This window comes from Staurois parvus, unplaced genomic scaffold (genome assembly GCF_062004578.1).
Source record: "Staurois parvus isolate SC_StPar_1 unplaced genomic scaffold, SC_StPar_1.0 ptg000267l, whole genome shotgun sequence".
Taxonomy (NCBI): Eukaryota; Metazoa; Chordata; class Amphibia; order Anura; family Ranidae; genus Staurois; species Staurois parvus.
The window spans coordinates 5,782,175-5,808,184 of record NW_028318063.1 but is presented as its reverse complement, the minus strand read 5'-3'; the positions used below and the strand labels follow the sequence as shown (position 1 = coordinate 5,808,184).

The 26,010-nt window shown below is 43.8% G+C and overlaps 1 protein-coding gene across 1 annotated transcript in view; it reads right to left on the bottom strand.

Annotated features, from left to right (window-relative positions):
• ARG2 (arginase 2) overlaps positions 1–26,010 on the bottom strand; it is a 126,998-nt gene that overhangs the window by 41,469 nt on the left and 59,519 nt on the right. Inside the window, exons 5-6 of the mRNA XM_089681504.1 lie at positions 22,417–22,511; positions 13,088–13,192 (exon numbers count right to left, since the gene is read on the bottom strand). Of these exons, the coding sequence (XP_089537630.1) occupies positions 13,088–13,192; positions 22,417–22,511 (200 nt within the window). The remainder of the gene's footprint in view (positions 1–13,087; positions 13,193–22,416; positions 22,512–26,010) is intronic.

Here is a 26,010-nt window from a genome sequence, read left to right as displayed (position 1 = left end):
ATTGCAGAGCTCCCGCCGGCCGGATCCTGCCTTGCTGCCGCTCTGCAAGGACGGGTGAAACATCTCCCCTCTGCTATGGGGAAGACTGACAGGGCACCCTCTGGGGCCAGATCGCGGTCCCCGCGGGGTCAGAGCACACAGGGGAGGCATATAAAGGAGCTCTTCCGCTCCCAGCAGAAAGACGGGCTGCAGCCCTCTCCCTCTCCAGCTTTATCTTCCTCTCCCCCTCCCTCTGCAGTCTCTGACACAGGCTGCTCTACAAGCACATCCGAATATGCTGTGCTGGACACAGTGCCACAGCTGGATTCCTCACCTGCTACACATTCCCTATCATTAAGGGACCTCCAGGCTGTGGCAGCCGACTTTAAAACCACCTTGACCACCACATTAACCTCTGCCCTCACTGAATTAAGAGATGACATCCGCTCTATGGGCACAAGACTGGAACGGGTGGAGCTGGCCACCAGGCAGAATCAGGCCGCCATTACTGATCTACAACAACAATCAGCGCTGCACATGTCAACCATTCAAGATTTTTATAGACACATTGAGGACTTAGACAATCGTGGACGCAGACGCAACATTAGGGTCCGGGGCCTTCTTGAATCGGTGGAACCTTGTGATGTCCCTAAAGCGGTAATAGCTATCTTTAATGACCTCCTAGGTCACCCACCTTCAACCATGATTGCTATTGAACGTGTACACCGGGCGACCCGTCCTAGGGGGGGAGACTCAGACCCTCCCAGGGACATAATTTGCTGTCTTGAAAGTTACCCGCTTAAAGAGGATATCCTCAAATGCGCCAGGGGGAGAAGACACCTTGCCTATGAGGGGGCGGAGATACAGCTATATCAGGACCTATCCAATCTGACCCTGTGACAAAAGCGGGAGCTGCACCCCCTATTGGATACTCTCCGCACGCGCAACATCCCCTATAGATGGCGGTTTCCATTCTGCCTTTCTGCTCAAGTGAATGGCCGTAATTTCAACCTACGAGTTCCTGAAGAACTGCCATCTTTTTGCTCTGCTTTGGATATTCCTCTGATTGCCTTACCCGATTAGAATGGGTCTATGAGGTTGCCACGTGCCCAAGATCTGAGAGCTGAAGATGGTGCAACGGGTGGGCCTAGCCCTGCTCAACGAAGGCACCGGACGGTCCCTTCGACACCTCCAAGACTCCCTGCAGGGGCCTCTATGGACACTTCCAGTCCCACGGCCTCCCTGGCGCACAGGAAGCCTCGGCACGAGACCCAATGATCCGCCACGCCAGCAGGCTTTAGGCCTCCGTTTTTCCAGTTTTCCTGTTGATTTGTGTTTGGCCAGCTACTTTTGCTTTGAGTTGGGCTTTACTGGTTTGCCCCAATGGTTACTGTTGCCTCTTTACAGTCGCTCCCGCAGGCTTTAGTCATCCATGTTGATATGCCACCTCCCCAGGTTTTGGGGTGATATTTGTTAGCATACAGGTCAGGAGACTTGTTCAAGATCGACACCCAGTGTACACCCCATTAGTTTGCGGATTCTCCTTGCTCTAACAAGCCTTCTGATCTTGCTATGGATCTCTGCGCCTATTGCATCGTGGAGCTATCTCTCAGCAGTATACTGACTACTGAAGAAGAGCGGTCTTGCTCCTATGGCAGGGGTCTCTATCTCCTTCCGGGTGCCCGGTTCACTTCCTGTTTTAAGTTCCTCTCGTTCAGGTTTGGTGAAAGTTCTCGGGACGGCCGGCTCCTTCAAGTTTGTACTGCACTGCAAACCCAGGCCGTGACCCGGCTTCATCTGAGGGATTTTTGCAGCCTTTTGGGGTTTATTTGACTGGAGGGAGTTGCCTCTGCTCCTGCTTCGGACACGTGCTCTATATGATACCCGTGGTTACATCTGATATCCTTTTTGAGTTCTGCACTAGATACAGGATTTTGATGGGGGGCAGTTGTTATTTAGGGGGAGGGGGGTGGGACGGGGGGGAGAGGGATCTACCTCACAATGTTGCTGCCAGGGGATTGATGGGAGCTCTGTTACATTCTAAACGACGCCGCGTGAATGACCATCACCTCTGCGCACTTTGAGGCCTCACGGAGCCGGTTGGTGTACCCCCCTGTGACCTGCTCTTATGTAAGCACTTGCGGCTGTTTTGGGGCTCTATGCATCCCCCCAGTCCTAGGGGTGTGCCCCCCCCCCTCCTTTCAGCATTGGTTATGGGAGAGGTGCTGCTCATTCTCATGGGTGTCATAGGGGTTTTGGTACAATCCGTTCCATATTTTGCAATACTTAGATGAGCTCATCTCCACTGGGTAACAGTTCTGGCATTGAGTCTGGGGATCCTAAGTAGTACGGATGCCTGAAGCTGGGGTATAATGTTTCCTAGGGTTCTCTCCTGACCTCAGTTTTTGTATTGAAATTTGTTTTTCCTGTATGGCATTTGTTCATATGTTATGTTGTATTATTGCTTCTTTAATTGTTAAGCCTGTATTACTCCTTACGGCCTCTCACAGATCCACCATTTAACATGTCCTGCCTGTAGGTTCTGCTCTTATACGGATATAATTTGCCCTGTCCTCACGCAGGATTGGTTCGTCCCTAGATATCTTCTCAATACATATATTGGAATATCTGTGGCCTATTATCCCGTCACTATTGCCCCTTTTTGCCAGCGTGCCCGCCGCGGGCACCCGCATACGCCTCCTGGCTTGTCACCTCTTGGGGTTGTCCAAGGTCTTTTCCCTTTTAGCTTGGCCTTTATAGTACACAGTATTACATGCCTCGCTTGAGCCCCCCCTTTTCAACACTCACCCTCCTTTTGTTTTGTCTTTTTGGTTATGCACTTTACAAGGCGACCGGCCGGCAGTTGCTTCACTCTTGGCTCAACGCTTACTTCGTTCCCCACACAGTGAGCTCTGTAAGCTTTCACTGAACACATACATTAGGCTACTATTATTAGTTTCCTCTCCTCTACTTTTTCTTCTCTCTCGTTTTCCTTCCTTTTTTTTGGCTCTACTCTCTTTTTCTAACTTTCCTCCCTCCTTCTGTACTCTTCCTTTCATACGTGGACTAGCTGGTCTTCTCCCCGAGCCGTGTAGTACTTTCCCCCCTTTCTTCCCTCTCTTTTTTTTTTCTCTCTTGGGAGTTCTCTTATTCCTTCTCTTTTCTCTCGCTCTCTACCCCCTTACCTCTCTCCCTTTTCTCCTATTCTTCCCCCCCCCCCTTTTTTTTTTTCTTCTCTCTCCCTGCACGTTTGAAGTTGTGTCATCAGGCTTCTGAGAACAAGCTCTGCAGTCATGCTTTCTCCCGCCTCTAACGTGGGACTGCTGTCCTTAAAAATTCTTTCACTCAATGTTCAGGGTTGGAACACTCCCGAAAAGCGATCTATGTTGCTTTCTTACGCGCATAAGCAAAAGGCGGATATACTCCTCCTCCAGGAGACGCATTTTCGCCGGGACTCCATACCCAAGCTTTTTAACTTCAGATACCCTACTGTTCTTCATGCCACCAATCCACTGGCTAAATCGAAAGGAGTGGCTATCCTGTTTGCCAGACATCTCCCATTCGTGCTACAGGATTCCCTTGCTGACCCGGAGGGCAGATATCTGTTTGTAAAGGGCTCTTTTTCCAACAGACCCATCACACTTGCCAACATTTATGCTCCCAATACCAAACAGGTCACGTTTATGCGTATGACTGCTGCTACTTTGGCTGAGTTTCAATCGGGTATGCTGATACTGGGGGGGGACTTGAATGTCCCATTAAACCCATTGCTAGACTCCTCCTCGGGCAGTTCATTTTTGCCTTTTAAGGCCCTTAGGCAGATACATTTGCAGTTGCAACACTTGCAATTACATGACTCCTGGTGCACACTCCACCCCACTGTTAAGGATTACACGTTCTTTTCTCCGCCGCACAATAAGTACTCTAGGATTGATTACCTTTTTCTGTCACCGTTGGACCTCCCATTTCTACATGCTGCTTCTATAGAGCCGATGGTTCTCTCCGATCACCACCCCATAACCGTAACCTTGCGGCTCCCGGAGAAACTTGCTCGCTCGAAGCTATGGCGCTTAGACGCCTCGCTTCTAGCAGACTGTGCTATTGAACAAGACATTCGCTCTCATCTGCGTGAATATTTCACTTTAAATGGCTCTTCGGATACCTCCCCCCTTACGCAGTGGGAAGCTCATAAATGTGTTATCCGGGGTTGCCTTATAGCGGCAGCGACGAGACGTAAGAAAGACAGACAGCAACGTTTGAAGCTACTTACAGATAGGATACGCTCTCTGGAGAGGGCACATAAACAGACTCTGGCTGCGTCGACTCTTTCGGAACTCACGAATGCTCGCTTGCGACTTCTCAGTGAGCTGGGCAAAGTGCTCAAGAAAAGATTCATCCTCTCCCAAAAGCTTTATTATGAGTTTGCCAATAAAAGCGGGAGGTTTCTTGCTCGGGCTCTTCGGGAGAAACGATCCCATATGACTATACATAAAATAAGAGGCCCTGACGGTGTGATGGCCACATCCAATCCTGATATTGCCTCTCAGTTCGAACATTTTTATAAGTCCCTTTATAATCTTCCACCGGAACGTCCCCCGATGCACATTGACAGGCCTAGAGCGTCTCTAATCTCTGAATTTCTTTGTCTTCATGGTCCAAACGCTCTCTCTGAGGAGACGGTTTTATCGCTGGACCAAGATCTGACCCTAAGCGAATTGCAGTGCGCAGTACGGCAGTTGAAAGCGGGCAAAAGTCCGGGCCCTGACGGCTTGTCGGCGGCTTATTATAAATCCTTTCTGGACATTCTGAGTACTCCATTTCTTTCCGCTTTCAATACTCTTTCTCAGTCCCCTAGGCCACATCATAGGCTGTTGGAAGCACACATTTCCGTCATCCCCAAAAGCGGTAAAGATACTTCCCAGGTATCTAATTACAGACCCATCTCCCTGCTAAATGTGGATATTAGGTTGTTTGCAAAGATGCTTGCTAACCGACTTCTCCCTTTGCTCCCCTCCCTCATTAACTTGGATCAGGTGGTATTTATCCCTGGTAGAGAAGCTAGGGACAACACTATCAAGGCCCTTAATCTCCAACACTGGCTTTGCAAATCTAACTCTCCGGGCTTCTTCCTTTCATTGGACGCTGAGAAGGCCTTTGACAGGATTGCTTGGGATTATTTGCGGGGATCACTGATGGCTTTGGGCCTGGGCAAGAAAATGCTGAATTTTATTATGACCCTATACTTGGGCCCTACAGCTCAAGTTCGGGTTAATGGACACTTGTCAAACCCTTTCCGCCTTGGAAATGGCACTCGTCAGGGTTGCCCCCTATCCCCGCTTCTGTTCGTCATTTCCCTTGAACCTCTTTTGAGACAAATTTGCGCTAACCCAGATATTAAGGGGATCAGGATAGCAGACAAAGAATACAAACTTGCTGCTTATGCGGATGATATCCTCCTTTTTTTGGCTGACCCTCGCACCACCCTACCGAGTTTGCTGAAAGACTTTGCTTTTTTCCGCTTTTTGTCAAACCTGAAAATTAATTTTTCCAAGTCATTCGCCCTCAACATAACCCTTCCCACTGATCTCGTCTCCTTCTGTGAGTCTCATTTTCCATTTCAGTGGGTGAGGGATGCCCTTCCATATCTTGGTATACAACTAACCCGTAATCTGGACGACCTTTATGCCAAAAATTTCTTACCGGTTTTCAAAGTCATACAGGAAGACCTAAACAAGTGGCATCGCCCCTGCTTCTCTTAGTTTGGTAGGGCTGCAATTATTAAAATGAATATACTTCCGCGTCTCCCATATCTCTTCCAAACTTTGCCAATTCAACTTCCAATGACATTCTTTGCTTCTTGTAAGAAACTATGTTCCTTATTTCTGTGGAATCACAAGCGTCCGCGGGTCTCGTTTTCTCAGCTAACTCGTCCCAAACTCAGCGGGGGCATTGGGCTCCCTGACCTACACCGCTATTACTGGGCGTGTCATCTTTCCCGCATAGTCGACTGGCACATTCATTCTGCTTCCAAAGACTGGGTCCTTTTGGAGAAGGCTTTTTCGCCCACTCCCCTACCATCGATCCCTTGGCTATTGCCGAAACACACACCTCAAGTTCTCCTCTCCCATCCTTTGATAGGTCCCACATTAGAAGTTTTCCGCAAGGCTTGTAAAACGTCGTCCGTTTCGGACTCTCCTAGTCCCTTGACGTCGATCCGCCTGAATCCAGATTTTCCCCCAGGGTTGCACAAGGATTTTTTATCAAATTACTGGCCACACGATCAGATTCTAGTAAAACATTTTCTTCACTCAGGCAAGGTGAAATCATTACAGGAGCTGAAGGTTAGCTTGAATATCCGCAAATTCCCTCTCTGGGCCTTTCTTCAGATTAGACACTTCCTGCTTTTCCATAAATCCCGCCATAATTGGACTCGCCCTGTTACTCCATTTGAATCCTTATGCTCTAAATCCGAACCGCGGACGCATTTGATCTCTGAGATTTATCCTCTCCTAGGGGACAGCAGGACTTGCAATTCTTTCCCCTCTTGGCGTGCGTGGAACAGAGACCTAAAGACGGATTTATCGGAGTCGGATTGGGACCGCATATTTATGTACTCCCACACCTGCTCGAGTAATGTTTCGACGCAGGAAAATGGCTACAAATTGGCCACTAGATGGTATCGTACTCCCTCCAGACTTCATCGGTTTAACTCATCTGTCCCTGACGTGTGCTGGAGATGTGGGACACCTGATGGCTCTCTCTTACATATTTGGTGGTCCTGTCCACTTATTCAACCATTCTGGCAGGAGGTCCACCGGTTGGTGACTTCAGTGACCACTCTGCCCATAGTTTTCTCTCCTGCTCAGCTATTGCTTCATCATACCCCCATTCCTAGGAGTCAATATTTCAAGTCCCTAGCTATGCATATGATCAACGCAGCCAGACTCTGTCTTCCTGTGCTATGGGGCTCCACCCACCCCCCAACTATACGCGATTGGCTCAATCAAGTGGGCAAAGTGGTGGAAATGGAGGAACTGATTGCGACTGCACTTGATATGCCAACTAAATACTCACATGTTTGGGCCTGCTGGACCCACTTTGTAACTACCCCTGAATTCGGATTTCTCATGGGTCGGGATACCTGATTGAGCTCAGCCCTACCTCTGGTTATGCGCTTGGTTCTTTCATAATCTGCATGGTTATGACCTCCTTTCCGGTAATTTATATTTGCCTGCTTAGCTTTGGTGAGTGTTTAGGTTCTTGACACACTCATTTATGATTTCCAATAGCAATGTTGACACAAACTTCGCAACCCGGACCTTTCGCTTCCCTTGCTTCCTTTTTTTGCCTCTTATCCCCCCTTCTCCCTCTCCCCCTACTCTCCCCCCCCCTCTTTTCCCCCCTTTCTTTTTTTTCCTCTTTCTCTCCTCTCTCTCTACTATGACTCCCATTCTTTTCCTTTTCTTGTTTTCTTGTCCTTTTCCTTCTTTCTATTCTTTTTTTTCTTTTTTTTTTCTTTCTCGACAAGCTCTTAGTCTTCGTTTCATTCAGGATTACTTGGTATATGGTTAGCTTACCTCCTCTAGGATAGTCAATGGTACTCACGACATCTTCTCTTATACTGCGATGCTCACTTAGCCTCATGATAGCGTACTGCTTTTGGTTTAGGATCCGAAGGTTCATTTCCTCCATGCATAGGCCAGTACGCCAATAATCAGTTGGTGGAAGTAAGCTGTTATTACCTTCTATATTGTATATTTGTGAAACTTGAGTACTACAGGCCTATCTCTGCCGTAACTTGACATGCTTATGTTGTCCACAGTGTCGCACTCTACCATGTTGTTTCTTCCTGTATTTTGGTTTAAGCTGTGTCTATGACCTGATTGATGCTGTGTGTGCATTTCTTTATATTTTCCTGTAACATGTTGTCACTTCTAAATAAACTTTTATGGAATAAAAAAAAATGAGGGGATTGCGGCTATTCCTGGAAGAAAGAGGATGCCTGGTGTGGGGGTGAGATAGTGGCGGAACAGGGTTTGGGGAGATATCCCCAGAGGTTAGGAGAAGAAGAAGGGTGAGGAAAGTAACATGGGAGCGGGATGTACACGAGTGCACATGCCTTCCAGTCCTGGTGTTTGGGTCAGCAGGTGAGTGAAGTATCAGCAGGAGGTGATGAAAGCAGTAGTAGGGAGATGGTACCAGTGAGGGTGAGATGTACAAATATTGGAGAGGAGCAGAGGGGTAAAGAAGTGAGATTTTGGGAACGCAGGATAGTAATATGAAAAGGAGGAGTGGAGGGGACATATTAAAAAGGTACACGGAGTGGGACTCAGACTTGTAGGAGATGTTTCCCAGGGTGTTTGCTTGCAGTCTGTCCAGCGTGCAGTAGAGTTTCTTGTTGTTGTATCTTCCTGCTGCTTGAGTTAAGCTGCTTTAGTTCAACTGCTGTGTTCAACTGCTCTTAGTACTCCTTCAAAAGCAGCACTCATGCAAAATCAGCACCCCATCTGTGACCATGCCCCCGTCTGTGACCCCCCCATGAGCTGATCTAAATTTATAGGGAGATGGTCAAATGAGCACTCCTCCCCGCCCCAATTAGGAACTGATAAGGATCACATGAATAGGAGGGATGTTTCTCAAACACAGACCAGACACAGGCCAGAGTAATAAAAACAGTGCAGCAAGAGGTGAGAACTACTCAACATAGACAAAAATATATATACACTATTTGTTATGAAATTAACAGGAGTCCATGCGTTGTTTCAGTTTAATATGGAGAAGAGCAGAAAGCAGCAAATTACCCAGAGACAGCTGGAGTCTATGCGTTGTTTCAGTTTAATATGGAGAAGAGCAGAAAGCAGCAAATTACGCAAAATCAGCACCCCATCTGTGACCATGCCCCTGTCTGTGACCCCCCCCCATGAGCTGATCTAAATTCATAGGGAGATGGTCAAATGAGCACTCTTCCCCGCCCCAATTAGGAACTGATGGCTAGATCTGGCCTTGCCCATTCACCACAGTAAAGACAGTATTCTGCACTCTACAAACTACTGTCAAGCTAGATTTGTTATCCTGGTATTTAATGAAATTGACATGGGCATTCAAAGACTGTAATTAAAAGGGAGACCCTCTCCAGTAATTAGAGTATATGGCATGATAAGCATGAGCTATATTAGGCCTCTTCAGTGCCATGATCCTGGACTCCTGAAAACGAGACTCCTGTGATAGAATAACATGCGGTCTATAACGTCTAAAATAGTCAAATATTAGTGAGGGTTTAATCTTGGAATTGAGCCATAAATAACATGGAAAAATATATGGAAGGCAGAACTCACTACCCAGGTTAGGTTCAGGGTCCAAAGCTACCAGTATCTAGCATACAAATGACAATATAAAGAGAAATAAAATCCAGCAAGGAATATCAAATTAAAAATGTACTCCAGAAAATAAAACAAACCCAAAACATCCCACCCTGCACATAGCCCCCAATTTTAACGTGATCCCTTAACAAATAACCATGTGGGGAAATGGATATCAGACAGATCAATACCCAGTATTAAATTCGACAATCCCGCAGCAGGGAGGAAAACTAAAAGTGTATAGCGGTAAAAAAAAAGAAAAATAATGCAGCTCCATGTTTTAAGATTCCTAAAGTCCACACAAAATAACAACTGATAGAATCCCTAGAGTCCAATGCTGGGTGGAAAAAAAAAAGCCATGAAATCACAATAATAATTACTCATCCTAAAGTTAGCCCCCATGAAGATAATACTGAGGCTTTATGTCCAGGAGAGTCCATGCAAAGCCTGTTGGCAAAAAAAGTAATCCAGAGGGCTCTGCATCAGGCATCTTTGAACATAAAACACAGCAAAGCTGATAATACCTCCAGTCCTCCAGAAGATGGTAAGATGATACAATCACAGAATAGTTCAGTGTATATGAGTATAATGAAAGGAAAATTTTTTTTTACGATAGAGTGGAGAGGCATTAGAACACCTATTGCTTCTAATTGATGTCTGTGCCCCCGTTAGGGAGATTCACCCTCTCTATTTGTCCTGTTTACCATTATTATTGAAAGTGAAAGTAAAAGAAAATACCAAATTTGGGGTTATCCCCAGAAGAGTATTAGGGGGATAATCTTCCAATAGGGACACTAGATCTGATTTCCTGTTTTAGCTATGGGACAGGAAGTGATGATGAATCTCCCCAGTGGGACACAGATGGCAAAAACAATCTGACAGGGGTTATATTCCTCCCTTACTCTATCCTAAAAGGAAGAAAAAAAATGTTTTGTCTAGAGTTCTACTTTAGCTTTTTCTGGAACATGGCATCCAAAAGAAATAAAGACTCTGGAAAGAGCACCAAAGTTAATAAGCCATATTTCCCTTAACATCGTATTTACTGATAGACATGTGCAGAGCAGGAAAAATTTGTTTTGGATAAATTCATTATGTTACTAATTTATTTTCAAGTATTCATTTTGTTTATTAATTTTCTAACAAATTCCAAAATTCTGATTCGAATCAGACAAAAATGTATTGACTGATCCAAATTCTGTGTGAAAGAAGCTGGTTGTTAAGGAGAGGGCCAGGAAGCCAGCCACGGCGTACTTAACAACTGATAACTCATCAGCTGAATGTAAAAAAAAAGAATTGAGAGGACATATTGTCAGTGTGTGTATGAAATAGCTCCTCCCGGGTGGATTTACTAAAGGCAAATACACTGTGCACTTTGCAATGTAGTTGCTCCAGAGCTTAGTAAATGTGGTAAAGCTCTGCTGACTTCCATCATCCAATCATGTACAAACAAAACTCTTTTTTTTTTGTTTGTTTTTTATTGCATGTGTTTTGGTATTCTTTGAAAAGTGAAGCTTCACCTCACCTACTAAGTTTTGGAACAACTGCACTTGCAAAGTGCTATTTTCCTTTAGTAAACTCACCCCTAAATGACTGACTAAAGAGAGAGGGCAGTTTAGATCAATTTGTAGTGAAATTCACCCAAAAGGATAAAACCTAGGGGTTATAAATTTATTGTCCTATAACCTTGGGGCACAGTCACAAGTATCTGGACTAGGCTTTAGCTGGAAACTAACATAAATATTTGTCTGACAAAGACCAAAAGGCTAAGAAAAATTAATATGCTTTGTTGGATAGAGCCTTCTTAAACTTAAGTACTAATAAAGAGATTGTCATCAAGGCTTCAGAACAGGAGGGAACACTGTCATCATGGAAAATCAACAATATAGATGTATGCGTCTAAACATAGAATGGTAGAATCCGATCCCTGAGTTGATGATTCATAGGTTCAAAATGGAATTCTTAGAACCTTTTGGATGTGCATGTGCAGTGGTAACCATCAACAAAAATACATATGAGTCGATATATACATAAAATTTCCAAGGGCCTCCATCCTTTTATGCACTACTTATTACACAGAAAAACCTGACGTCCCGCCAGGCAGACCCATCATTTTGGGTATCAGCTCTCAGACTGAACTAGCTAGTCGCCTAGTGAATTCACATTCACACCCACATGTACTGTATTAAGTTTACCAGGTATCCAGTATACTCAAGACCTCCTTAGATCGGTAGAGAATATTGTCGACACCCCCCCCCCCCCCATTGCAGTATTCTGCACAAGCTGGGCCTAAAAGTGGCAGAGGGCTTTTTCAAGGAAAAGGGAAAGCCCTCTTGGCCTTACAGTGGATTGATTTAAATGTTCTGATTTTAAATTAAAGGATACGGAAACTTTCAGAGATAACTTCTTCACCCTTTCCATTCCTCCCTTTATCCTGATCTAGTCTGGAGTCTACAGCACTCTGCCAGAATATTTACCTGTGGCTGGTGTGTTTTCTACTTTCTACTCCCTAGTAACATATTTTAAATTTTCTTCAGTATATCATGTGATATGTAAAAGCCACAGATACATTTTTGGTGACAGGAGACTGTGATGATAGCGGATTGCCAAAGATTGCTGCAGATAAGAGATCAGTAGCCCTGTCAATAAAAGCCAGGTCTGCTCTAGGGGTAGTGTAGAGTCTTTAAGGATAACTCAAAATAGCACCAGTGCCTTGTGCATGTGCAGTAGCATCAGGCAGGAAATAACACCATGCGGCTACTATCCATTTGCAGTAGCATTTAAACTTAAATGTAGACCAGCATCATCCACAACAGCCATACTTAGCCTGTGCACACCAAGAGTGGTCTCTTTAGCAGGTGAGGTGTTAAAATAGGACATGGCTTTCTAATTTCTGGCATTATCAGTTCACATCCCCTTCTGTCCCCCAGCTTCTACCGTGGCTTACACAGGCACTATAATCTTTGGGCTGGCAGCTCACTCTACCAAACCCCGCACCTGACCTCTGACTGTACAGGCCTACACAGCTGACATAAGGTGAAGAGCTGGCAACTCCTCCCAATAAAAGTACTTTCTTAATAAAGTTTACAGTATGCAAGTTACAGCAGCTTACGCATTTCGGTAAGCTGACAGCTCTTCATGGAAGAGCCACTCACCACCAAGCCTGCAACCATCCCCCTCCGCATCACTACACCAGAAACTTTCCCATCATCGCTCTGCCTCCATCTCACCACCATGCCTGAAACCTCGCTAACACTGCATCCTCATGCCAACCACCCACCTCTTTTACCACTACAGCTGACCCCCATCATTTTTCTCCTGGACCACACCTGCAGAGAAACCTCCACTCTCACCACGGCATCTGACATTCATCCTTCCTCCACCCACCTTTCTGCTGGGCAGCTCTCCGAGATGCCCAAACTTCACATGCTCGCTGCCACTGTACCAATGCACACTTTTCTGCTTTCTGTCAATGCATTGGCACATCCTTCCATATTCAGCCCATTCAACAAACGGACACAGGTTTGTTAGTATATATAATGTATATTCATTTTGTTTGAACTCGATAAACGTGTACATTTGTAACGTAATAAGAACCTAGTAAAAACCCATAAGGAAAGTCCAACATGTGTCAAATAGTAATACATTTACCACTGCATTTGAACTACACTAATATTTTATAACTTCTAATGTGAATACATTTCCCAGCCAAAGGGTATCTATAGGTATATAGTCTTTATTCAAAAACATACCTTCCCAATAGCTGCTCAAAGGATCTTTCCATAACTTTCTGTATTCCAATGCGATCAATTTGCCTCATTGAATAGTATGTGATGTCATATTTCTTCAGAATAAATCTGAAACAGAAATGTCCTCATATTATTAGAGATCTATAGCATATAATGTGAAATTTCTTTATCTATATTAATATGAATTCCTTTAGATACATATGTCTCCTACTTGTTCTCGTTTCACAATGTTGATCTAGGAGATACACATTTATTGGCTGTATGTTGTGAGGAAAATAACACAGGAGGACAGGGAAGACAGATTGAATGAGTGTAAGGGTCCTCTCACAGGCCTGATCAGGTCCGTCTGTTCAGGCAGACCTGATCGGAAGCCCCATGAAGCTCTATGGGCAGGCTGATGTAAATGGACTTGTGTCCGTTTACATCTGCCTACCTCTGAATCTGTCCAGGCCTGGAACAATAAACAAAAAAAGGACTGTGTCCTTTTCGCCTTTTCCAGACCTAATCCTGAAGTCCATTTACACCTGACTACCCAAAGAGCCAGCACGAGTCCTTCCCTGTCCACTGTGTAAATATGAACACAAACCGAACGGGCACGGATGTAAAAAAAAAACTGACATCTGTCCTGTTCAGCTCCAATTCACCAGGGAATCTGCTCATAGATCACCTGCTGAACAGAGCAGAGTGGCTCAGTGTGAAAGGGCCCTAAGTCTCCAACCAGAAAGGAAAATCCTTTGGTGAATGAAGAAAACAGATGCTTGGTTATCATTAAATTGTTTTATTTGATGGTGGAATTATATGACCTGTTTTAAATCATACTATAAATGACATGATTTAAAATGTTTGCCTAGGCAAAAAAATGCAATACATGCACATTTCCACTTCTTTGCAATTCATGAACATTTGCCAACTCTTTACAAACACTGCAAGTATAAACCATACCTCTTGATCTGTCAAAAATCCAGTGTATACCTAATTTCCTCTTTGAGTTGACAGCAGGGGCGGACTGACCATTCGAGCACTTGGGCACTGCCGAAGGGCCCAGGGTCAGTAGGGGGCCCCATTAAATGCCCCTGGTACCTTTTATAGGCTTTTTTGGGTGTGCTTTGAGCATGGGCAAGGACACTGGGGCCCCATGAGTTATCAGTCTGCCCCTGGTTGCCAGCACAGTGTGCAATGTGGTCAATTCAGCCTAATTTCCATTCTGTTGGTCAGCATTGCTTGGAAATTGAGTGCAGCAGAGTGCACATGAAGCTAGAAGCTCTCTGGGTTTCTGCCAGGACCAATGGTTCTGTCCACTGTGTAAATATGGATGTAAAACAAACTGACATCTGCCCTGTTGAGCTACACCTGGCATTTCCACTATTCAAAAAGGGGTATCAAATCTACCTGGATAACTACTACACAAATCTGCCCCTTTTCTGCCACTTGTACCTCCAGAAAACCTGGACCTGCAATACAAGAACAAACAGGAAGGGCTTCCCACAAGGTCTGGTGACCACAAGGCTACAAAGGGGGGAATCAGCTAGTTTGAGGAACGATGAAGTGTTGGCCATGAATTGGAGGTATAAGAGATGTGTATGTCTTGTCCACCATCTACAATTACACCTCCGTGGCAATTCAGGGACAACACGGTCTCATCCAAAAGCCTGCATGCATTCAAGATTATAATCTCTACAGGGGGTGTGAGGGGAGAGTTCAATGATTAGATGCTACAGCCCTATTTAGCACCAAGAAGGTCCCATTTCTGGTACAAAAATGTTGCCATTTTTAATGCACGTCACCTATCAGAAGTCCACGGTTATACCCACCACCTTTGTTACATTTATAGAATATATTGTCACTTCCCTTATCTACCAGCAAGAATCTCCACCAGAAAACATTTGCTCTGATTCTGTGAGCAGACTTTGAGAGTGACATTTTCCAGAGAACATTCAACCAACAGAAGCAGGCTGAAAAAAATGTCAGATATGCAGCACATGGGGAGTTAGGAGAGACACCAGTTTTCATTGTCCTCAATGTCCCTCCCAACTGGGCCTATGCATTTGAGACTGCTTCCGACAATGCCATATGTCGCTAAAATGTTAGCAAAGATATAGTGCCCACATTTTTGACAGCCTGCTATTTCCCCATTTCTAATATCTGTGCTGATCATTTGCCTGCTGCTTTGACTGACCATACCTCTGCTTTCCACCTTAACTGACCCTGGCCTGTTAAGTAATGATGCCTTTACCTGCCATCTGCACTGTTTATCAACCACACTTCTGCCTTCCATCTAAACTGATCCTGGCCTGTTTATCAACAATGCCTCATCCTGCCTTCTGGATTATCAATCACATTTCTGCCTCGTACCTGAACTGACTTCGGCCTGTTAATCGACCGTGTTTTTTGCCTTCTGCTTGGACTGATCTTTTGCCCTACACAGGAGTCTCACATATGTGAGGGGCTTCACACTATGGTTTCGAGTAGAGACCATATGTCTGCCTGCTGCCTGTAATGACCCAGGACTTTTTATATACCATGTTCCTGTCTGCTGCCTGGACCAACACTTTGGATGTGCTGACCATATCTCTGCCTACTGCCTGTACTGACCCTGGTATGTTTATGGACCATATTCCTGCCTGCTGCCTGGATGATTCCTTTGGCTGTTGCTGACCACATCTCTGTGGACAACTGCTCTACTAAAACCACAGGTAATCTTTTGTTTACCCTATGTTCAGCCTCCTATACTTCTTGGCCAGTGAACATAGCATTGTGCTATGTGGGCAGTAATGTATCAGTAGGTTAGGCTTGCTTGGCTTTTAGGCAGTTCGCTGTAGGTGAAGCTACACTATACTATATTCACTGACCACTCTTACAGACGTGACCTTTACAGTACATTGTTTTCTATACAGTGTTGCTTGATTTTTGTGTTACACAGGTTGCAATGTTGGGTACATAATCTGTTCAGACATTTAAAAGGTCTTATACATGTGGTATCCCCATAATCATGAAGGGATAGCAGATTGTATTTTGGAGTGTAATTGTAAGTATGTCCATGCTGTTTGTTAGAATTATCCTACAGAGTGACAACTTTGTGTTAAAAAAATACATTTTCATTTTCTTTCTGGTATTGATGTGGTTCAAGAATAATAGCTTTGTTTCAGGGGTTGGCATTTTTAGGGTTTTCGTTTATTTTGGGGGTATATTGGGTTTCTATTTTTTTTCCTTTTTTCTGCAAGACTTCCCTTTACAAAAAAAAAAAAAGGGTTTTTGTTTTAGTGGTGGTATTTTGGGTTTTTCATTTGTTTTGATTTTTATGTTGATAGGGATTTTTTAAAGCTTGGCACACTCAAAGTGGAGCATTTAATTGCTACTGACCATCTGTTCTTGAAGGTGACTTTTTTAAACAATGCACCAGTGTGCTGCTAACAAAAAGGCAAGTGCAAGAACAATATGCACTTAAACCACCTCACAATATATCACTCACATTCACCCCACCCCTCATCCCCATAGATAAATCAAAAATTAGGAATATACCAGTTAGGCCTACTATCCAAAATTAAAACTTTTCTGCTGCTGGACAATTTTCTTCTGCGTTAACTTAATTCTTGTAGAAAAGCCTGCGCAATTTGTCTCTTGTAAAGTTTGAATCTAGCCCTACTATTTAAAATGATCCTGCTGTTTGGCCAATTTTACACTGCTGTGTAATCTGCAGTCTGTTGATTCATGTAGTAAAACACCTTCTCTCTTATTATAAATGCCCTGCTGCAGGCCACTCCTAATTCATAGTGAGAGCTTAATAGAAGTTGGCCAGCGGCAGAACAGTTTGGTCTTAATGAAAACAGGATCAGCCATACTGAACTACTGACTAATTTCTATCTGCCTGTCAAAGCTGGTCTATTATCGTTTGATGAGCTTGATAGAAACTGGCCAGTGGCAGGAACGTTTGGCATCAATGAAAACAAGCACAGTCACAACAAACTGCTGGCCAAGATATATCTGCTAGTGGAATTGCGTTGATTATCATTTGATGAAAAAGCATGTTTCTGAACTAAAATGAATTAGATTGGGATGCTGCTGCTGCTGTATGTAATCCAAGCTAACTGTAAAAGAAAAAAAAAAATAAATTCCATGGTCAAATATGCGATTACCAGTGTACGCACTCATTGTCTTTCAAAAAATCATATTGTTATGTAACACTATATACAACTTTGAGGCATCTCCCAGGCATGTTGTTTAAATAACCTAAGCCACATGTGCAGTATTTTTAAAAACATTTAAATTTTTTTTTTTGCATTCGTATATGTATCCAGCCTCCCATGCCCTTTTTTGACAGTAGTTTGCCTTTTAGCCATACAAATGGGCAAACTTTAACTGTGTGATTGGTCCCATATAGGCTTCTCTGCATCTAAATTCGGGTACACAGAATAATGAAAATAATTCACTGAACCTTTGGTGAATCAAACTCTGGCAGATTTTCCTATTGCTAGAAGAGAAAAAAAAAAACGGCATCTTTATTTCAGATTATTATGAGCAATCAGCGGGAAAATATTTTAGAGATGTTTATAAAAAAGGCTTTATAAATTTTTTATTAAACTGTTACTAAACCCACAACAGTGAAATCAGTCTGCATATGCAGTAAAGCATGCTTGTTATACTCACTGTGGAACAAACCCAAGGGGTTAATCCTCAGCATCATGTAAAAAGGCTGTTTGGTCCTGTATTCTCTGACCATCCCCTTCTTCCACAGTCCCCAATTCATCTGCTGATAGTACAGAGCCCCAGGAGGCACTCTGCACATGCTAAGTTTGGTGTGTATTGCTAGAGGTTTTTTTTTATTATTTTGGAGGGTGCATGTGATCTGCACATGGTCAATCAGCACTGTCCAGACAGAAGGTCATGGGTCATGCAATCTCATAGAGGAGAATGAAAACTCCTACAAGCTTTAACCAGACCGGCTGGGACCTGATAAAAGTCACAAGACTGCTATATACTGCTAATGAGAAAAGGTATTTAGCAGTTTATGTTTACTAAAATAATTGCATTTCCATGTTCTGTGTACTGTGGGAGACCAGCTATAGTGAATGCAGGGTTCTGGGTTTAGCAACACTTTAATAAATTAATGTTATTTGGTTTTACATACATGGTTTAATGTTTATGTAGTAAATTTTTTTTTAGCAGTTGATTGTATGATGCACTAATTGTATAGTATATCTTGTGGATAGGCTTATAGCCTCCTAGTGGATTCTTATGGAATAGACTTATTTATATACATAAATACTGTTACAATGTGTATGTCTTGTTGGGATATTGCAGGGATGGCTAAAGGGTTAATAGGCTTGCTGCCTATAGAGTGGGATCTTACATACAGGCACACGCCCGCAAGGTCCCCCTCTTCAAGAAAGTACATGTACAGGCCTGTCTGAAGTTTGCCAATGAACATCTAAATGATTCAGAGAAGGATTGAGAGAAAGTGCTGTGGTCAGATGAGACCAAAATTGAGCTCTTTGGCATTAACTCGACTTGCCGTGTTTGGAGGAAGAAAAATGCTGACCCTAAGAACACCATCCCTACAGTCAAGTACAGAGGTGGAAACATAATGCTTTGGGGCTGTTTCTCTGCTAAATGTACAGGCCGACTTTGCCACATTGAGGGGCCAATGGACCAGGCCATGTATTGAAAAATCTTGGATGAGAACCTTCAGAACACTGAAAATGGGTCATGGATGGGTCTTCCAGTATGACAATGACCCAAAACATACTGCCAAAGCAACAAAGGAGTGGCTGAGGAAGAAGCACATTAAAGAGGAGTTCCACCCAAAAGTGAAAGCTCCGCTTGTTTGTCTCCTACCCCCCTCCACTGCCATATTTGGCACTTTTTGGGGCAGAGGGGGAGCGGATACCTGGTTTTGACAGGTACCCGCTCCCACTTTCGGCCTCAGTTTGCCTGGAAGTTTTACCCCCCGTCCTTCCTCCCACAGTCTGCTGCAATCGGGATGAGCAGCGCGACTTGTGCATGCGCAGTGGGCACCCGGCTGTGAAGCCACAAGCTGTCACAGACTGGTACCCACAGTTGAAATGCCAGGGAGAGAAGGGAGGGCACAGGTGAGCACATCACTAGACCCTGGGACAGGTGAGTGTGTGTTTATTAAAAGTCAGCAGCTAGAGTTTTTCTAGCTGCTGACTTTTAATAAACACAAAACTGACTGGAACTCCGATTTAAGGTCATGGAGTGGCCTAGCCAGCCTCCAGACCTTAATCTTATAGAAGATTTATGGAGGGAGCTGAAACTTCAAGTTGCCAAGCAACAGCCAAGAAACCTTCAAAATTTAAAGGAGAACTGGAAAAAAAAGCGTGTACCACAATCCCTCCTGAGATGTGTGCTAACCTGGTAACCAACTACAAGACACATCTTACCTCTGTGCTTGCCAACAAAGATTTCTTCACCAAGTACTAAGTCATGTTTTGCTTGGGGATCAAATACTTATTTTGCTCACTGAACTGCAACTCAATTTATAACATTTGTATCATGTGTTTTTTTCTGGATTTTTGGTTGTTATTCTGTCTCTAATTTTTTTTATCATAGGTGTATTTTAAATTATAGAGACCCTTCATTTCTTTGTAAGTGGGCAAACTTAAAAAATTTGCCGGGGATCAAATAATTATTTCCCCCACTGTACAGAGTGTGATTGTACCAGTCTTGCCTAAATCCCCTGTGTGACAAAAAGTGTTGGACGGGACATTGGAATGTCATCACACAGTTTAGAATGGTGTGACAGTGAAAGGCCCTGCCACTGTATTAGGAAGATTGAAAACCACACAGGGTGCTCTAGAGCTTCAGATTAGAGTGGAGAAAACTAAGATTTTGGATAATTACCAGATCGAGGTCTGGAGGCTTCGAAGAGCTTTTGGTGGCCCCTGTGCCACCTTGTCCTGTGTCCTTGACCCCTGTGTCCTGGTCTTACCAGAGAACAGCAGGCTGAGTGTTAAGGTGTGCACACCTATTATAATATAAGGGTCTGTCTGTAGCTCAGGACAGGAAGTTCCCTGTCCAGGAGACAAATGGCTGTAGGGGAAGCGTGTATGTGTATCCAAGACAGTGTGGGTCACTGTGGTGTGGTGGGAAAAAGCGGTGCTGTGAGGAAGCAGAGTGTTTGACCAAGATACTAGCCGAGTGTCTGTAGTGGCCTGAGGGAGAGACATTCAAACAAGGCTGGGGCCTGAGAAAGGCAGATAGCCAGGAGGCTGAACAATTTATCTTGAGTCCATGCTGTATGAAGCTGAAACCCCTGCTTGGGAAAATCTGGTGTAAGGAACTTTAATTGTCCTTTTAAATAGTCGGCCACGGGCCCTATAGTTGTACTTCCTGGCTGGAGTGTATTTACAAGCAGTACACTTGTTGACAGCCCCCAACATATCACATTGGATACCAGAGCTCCAAGCTGACATCCATATGTGGCAACCATGTAAATTTTATGTTGCTGATTTTACACAACATACCTTTTAATATGTTAAGTTTTGAAATTAGAGTTTCTTTTTCCTTAGGAAACATTAAAACCTCTATCACTAAGATCTTGCCAGTATAATGGCTCACTATTGCAAGCTTTTCTCAAAATGGATAATGATTACCAACCATACATTGTAACTGAGGTATGGGTATTAAGAAGAGTTATGTAGAAGGTTATAATTCATATTATATACAAAAATAGACACGTGTGAATTGATTGAAGACATAGATGTTTTTATTGTTTTGCAAATTCTGCAAACCTGTGTTCCCTGGACAACGACAAGTTGAATTTATTCTTACTGTCTGGGAAGTAAATGCAATTTTTTTTAGTCTTACAAGAAATGTATGTATGTATGTAAGAAATTTTGACTTTGAGGCTAGGTTCACATCTATGCAGATTGCAGTTGATGTATTTTCTGGGTGCATTTTTTCCCACCCGTTTTTGATGCATTTTCTTTTGCATTTCTTATACATTTTGTGAGCTGTTTTTATGTGACTTTAGCTGTTTGTCAAGGAGTGTCCTTAACAACAAATAAGTCATTAGGTGTCAGCGAGGTTTCCCACTGACAGCTGAATATAAACAAACCCAAATTTAAAAAAAATCAGGGAAGAAACAGCATGGGGTCACCCCCATTCGTTACCAGGCCTTTCGTGTCTGGTATGGAATTTAAGGGGAACCCCGTGTTAAAATATAAAAAAAAAAACGGTTCGGGGTCCCCTCCATGATCCCAGACCATTATCTCAGCATGCAGCCCAGCATGTCAGGAAAATGGGAGGGATGAGCAAGCGCCCCCCCTCTTGAACATACCAGGCCACATGCCTTCGATATAGAGAGATGGTTCCCCCCAAAGCTCCTTGTCCTCATGTTGATCAGAACAAGGCCCTCTTCCCTACAACCCTGGGATGTGGTTGTGGGGGTCTGCGGGGGGTAACTTATCGGAAACTGGAAGCCCCCTTTTAGCAAATAAGCTAAGGGGGCTTCCAGATTCCAATAAGCCCCCTTCAGCTAACATTCACTTTTTACATTTTGTTGTTGAATGAGTAGGGGTACTCCATACTCATGTACCCCATACTCATTCACATGGGGGGCAAGATCTGGGGGCCCCCTTTTTCAAGGGAGCTTCCAGATTCTGATAAGTCACCCCTGCAGACCACCACAACCACAGCCCAGGGTTGTGGAGAATAGGCCCTTGTCCTTATCAACATGGGGACAAGTGCTTTGGAGGGGGAGCACCCCTCTCATGTTGAGGGCATGTGGCCTGGTATGGTTCGCTTCCCCTCTCCTTTCCTGACCTGCTGGACTGCATGCTCAGATAAGGGTCTGGTATGGATTTTAGGGGGGACCCCACCCCATTTTTTTTAAAATGCCGGCAATGGGATTGTTTATATTCAGCTTTCAGTGGGGAACCCCGCTGACGGCTGATAACTCATCAGTTGTTAAGGACACCAGCAGCTGCCCGCTTCTTAACAACCAGTCACACAAAACACAATATGCAAAATGCATAAATAAATACATCAACAAAGCAATACTTGCTCAAAACTCAGGCTCGATGTGAACTAGATCCATAGGAAATCATGTTAAATCATGTTAAATCATGTAGTGCATTTCTACAAACCGGGAAATACACTAAATGCAAGTGTGAACCTAGAGTAAATAAATATTAGTAAACTTTTTGCATTATTTTGCAACATGCAATATATGACTTTATATTGTCTAAGGCAAGTGAAGATACATTAGTAAAATACACTTTTGTACCAAAATATTTCCTAAAGAATTCACCTGTTCCTGACTATTGACATTTACATCTACACAGATATGAAATACAAACGGCTTAATAACTTACTGTTCAGCTGCATCAAGATCGCGCAAACCAATATATACAATATCCAATGTGGAAATGCACGGTTTTATCCAAGAAAACCCAGGGATCAGAGGAACCTACAAAAAAAATGTACACTTTCTAAATTTGTCACAAGACAAAGATATTTGCTTATTACAACTTGGAAGCTATAAAATAGGTTGCCCTTGGCATGAAAGAATTTTCCACTTGTGTACATTGTTTTAAAAAAAGGTCACACAAGAGCAGAGATTTTAAGCAGGAATTTTTTCATTACATTTTTAAAGTGGAAATCATAATAATTATTAAACAGGTTTCCTATAGCATTAGCAGTTTTTGCAGGGCTTTAAATATAGAGGAACACAGTTACAATACCATTTTATACAAGAGTATTGGGCAGGCCCTGTTCTTGAGAGGTTACAATCAATAAAGGGAGGGACAGGTGGTAAAAAAGGAAATAACCTTTTCATAAGGGATGAGCTAATAAAGAAGGTAAAAAAACAGTTTTTAGGTGGATGTGGGATAAGCTTCCTTGAAGAGATGGGGTTTTCAGGGATTGCCTAAGGCTGGGTACATACGGGACGAATTTCAGCCAGTATCTGCAGGTTCAGCAGGAACCGGCCGACATTCAATCAGTGTGTACAGCTGTCTTTCCAACAGAAGCTGATCTAACAACTGGCTTTTGTCAAAGAGGCATGTTGGAACACCAGCATCTGATCAGCACTGGCAGCCAATGGCTGTGAGCACTGATCATTGTGTTCTGTTGGGGTGCAGTCCCCCTGTCAGAGCACAAAGGCACAGCAAGGGAGATGTGTTAATACAACGATCCATCAGGTTTTTTTTCTTTTTTTCAATCAGCCGGCTAGGTTAAACGAAAAAAAAAAACTTCATGTGTGCACCAGGCTTAAAGGTGGACCAAGTAGGAGATAGATGGGCAGATTATGGTAGGCAGTTCCAGAGGATGTAAGAGTCTCTGGAGAAGTCATGGAGGTGTGCATGCGAGAAAGTAATGAGGGAGCTAGAGAGCAGGAGATTTTAGGACAGTGATGGTGGACCTTTTGGAGCCCGAGTGCCAAAACTGCGACCCAAAACCCACATATTTATCGCAAAGTGCCAACACTGCAATTATACCTGAATAGTGAGGTTTTAGTTTAGAAAAAACAACTTGTACAGCTGGAGTTCCTCTTGAATTTGCGGATCACTAGCACAAGGAGGCAACGTTCCACTGACCACCGGCACAGAGGGGCAATGTTCCACTGACCTCCGTCACAGAGGGGCAATGTTCCGCTGACCCCCGGCACAGAGTGGCAATGTTCCGCTGACCCTCGGCACAGAGGGGCAATGTTCCAATGACCCCCACCCCCCGGGCACGTGTGCCATAGGTTCACCACCATGGTCTTGGAAGAAGTTTGGGTGATATTTCAAGGTGAGTTTGGTGATGTAGCTGTGGGGCTGAATTACAGATGACTTTGTATGTTGTTAGTATTTTAGAATTTTTTAACGTTGGGCTAGCAGAAGCCAGAGGAAAGACTGGTAGAGAGGGGTAGCAGCTGCAGATCAGCTAATAAAAAAAGAGAATTTTAATTAGAACCGTGCTCTCAAAAAGCCTATTACAGTATTCCATAAAAATTAGTAGTTACAGAATTATTGTCATGTTAAATAACAGTGCTAAATTTGGCTTGGTCATACCTTCCAAGTTTCTAAAATTAATAATAGGAACACCCAAAGTATGTGGGCTAAGGAGTCACCACTGTCACACCCCAGTTACATGGAACATTAAAAAATATAAGAAATGTATTCATAGAACTACTATTGTGTTAACTGTTGCATGCTGATGCTGCCAGATTTGGCCTGGGCATCTAGAGAATACCTTCATACCTTCTATCTTTCTGAAATGGGAAAAAATATACCCTTTTAGCAAAAAAAAAAACGTAGGCTAGGGGCGGGCTGACAACTCATGGGGCCTCCGGGAAATAGGGGATCATGGGGCCCCTGTGTCCTTGCCCAAACTCAAAAAAGCCTATGAAAAAGGTACCAAGGGCATCTCATGGGGCCCCCTACTGACCCCGGGCCCTCGGGCAGTGCCCGAGTTTCCAAATGGTCAGTCTGCCTCTGATGTAGGCAAAGAACACAGTCCTGCTATGCCTCTAGTTAAACAGTACGTGACAAATTTATGGTATATACAAAAAGTTATTGGTTAACCCCACGTATGTTTTTATTCACTACTATTTTCCTTTGTACTGGCTTTCCAAAGTAACATTTGCAAAAATGTTGAGTTTGGGTAAAATATTTAGTGCTGAATAACTGTTTTTGTAGTTAAAAAAACCAAACAAACCGTTTTTAAATAGCTTTTATGACCAAAAACGACAACTTAGGAGGAAAATGGGACAGAGGGATTTGGTTCTAAAAGAAGAAAATTCCCTTCAAATGAGAGACAGTTGGGAGCTATGATGTAGTCATCTATGACCTCTGAATATGAAAGTGTTAAGGTTAAAAAAAGACACCGAAGGAAGTCTTATTTATGCTTTAAGTTGTAAGAGCTGCATATGTAATTATGAGTGTATCTATACCCCCATCTGGCCTCCATGGCTATACTGCAACATTGTTCAACATTCATAAAATATGTGTAAAGTAAAATCTTTTATTTTTAGTTCTGGATACAGTAGAGAAAGGATTAAAACCCTGTCCTGGAGAAAGTGACATAGCCTGGGTTACCGAGCATCCAGGGCAAGGCAAGTATTGTGTCCCTCTAACTTGTAGACTGGAATCACTAGAAAATATATGATACATAGTAGGAAAACCTGTGCTTTACCTTACCCTCAAATCCTCTTCCCCTTTTATCACACATCTCTGTGACACCGTCCCCTGCAAATCCCCCCTCCCAGCACAAATACTCCCCCTAATTCTCCTCTCCCTGCACAAATCCTATCCCCCTTCTAGTACAAATCCTTCCCCCTCCAACCCCTCACTTCTAGCACAAATCCTCCTCCTCCCAACCCCTCCCTTCTAGAACAAATCTTTAACTGCCCCTCAATCCCTCCGGGTTTAATGAACCCCAGTCTTTTTCCTCCTTGAAACGCAGAAACAGACTTCAGATCAGCATGGCTCAATACAGGTGGACATCTTTCATCTTCTGCACGATGCACATCAGAGCAAGGGAGGACCTTATTGTTGTTACAGGGAGCCAACGGGAAGAAATGCTGACTGCTGCAGCAGGGGAGATCAAGGCACTAGGGACCAGGGCACTCCACAGGAGATACAAAGCAGACACCCTGTGTGTCTGGCACTAGTGCACCCCTACCAGGTTAGTCTGTGGAGCCAAATGCCAGAACTTATTCCAGAACTGGGCTCCAGGACTCAGTCCAGATCTGCTGAACACTGGGATTTTTTTTAATTCCCAGGATAGACCCACGAAATCTGGGATGGTTGGGAGGTATGATTTTGTGCACATAAGAATTTTGCACCCAAGGCAACTGTCCCTGTAGTCTCGCCAACACTATACCACTGCCCAGAGATGCAGAAGGAATTTAATCCAAAATGAGTCGTAGTCGCCTCTTTGACAGTTGTCACTGGAACACTGGACCCCTCCACTTTTACCAC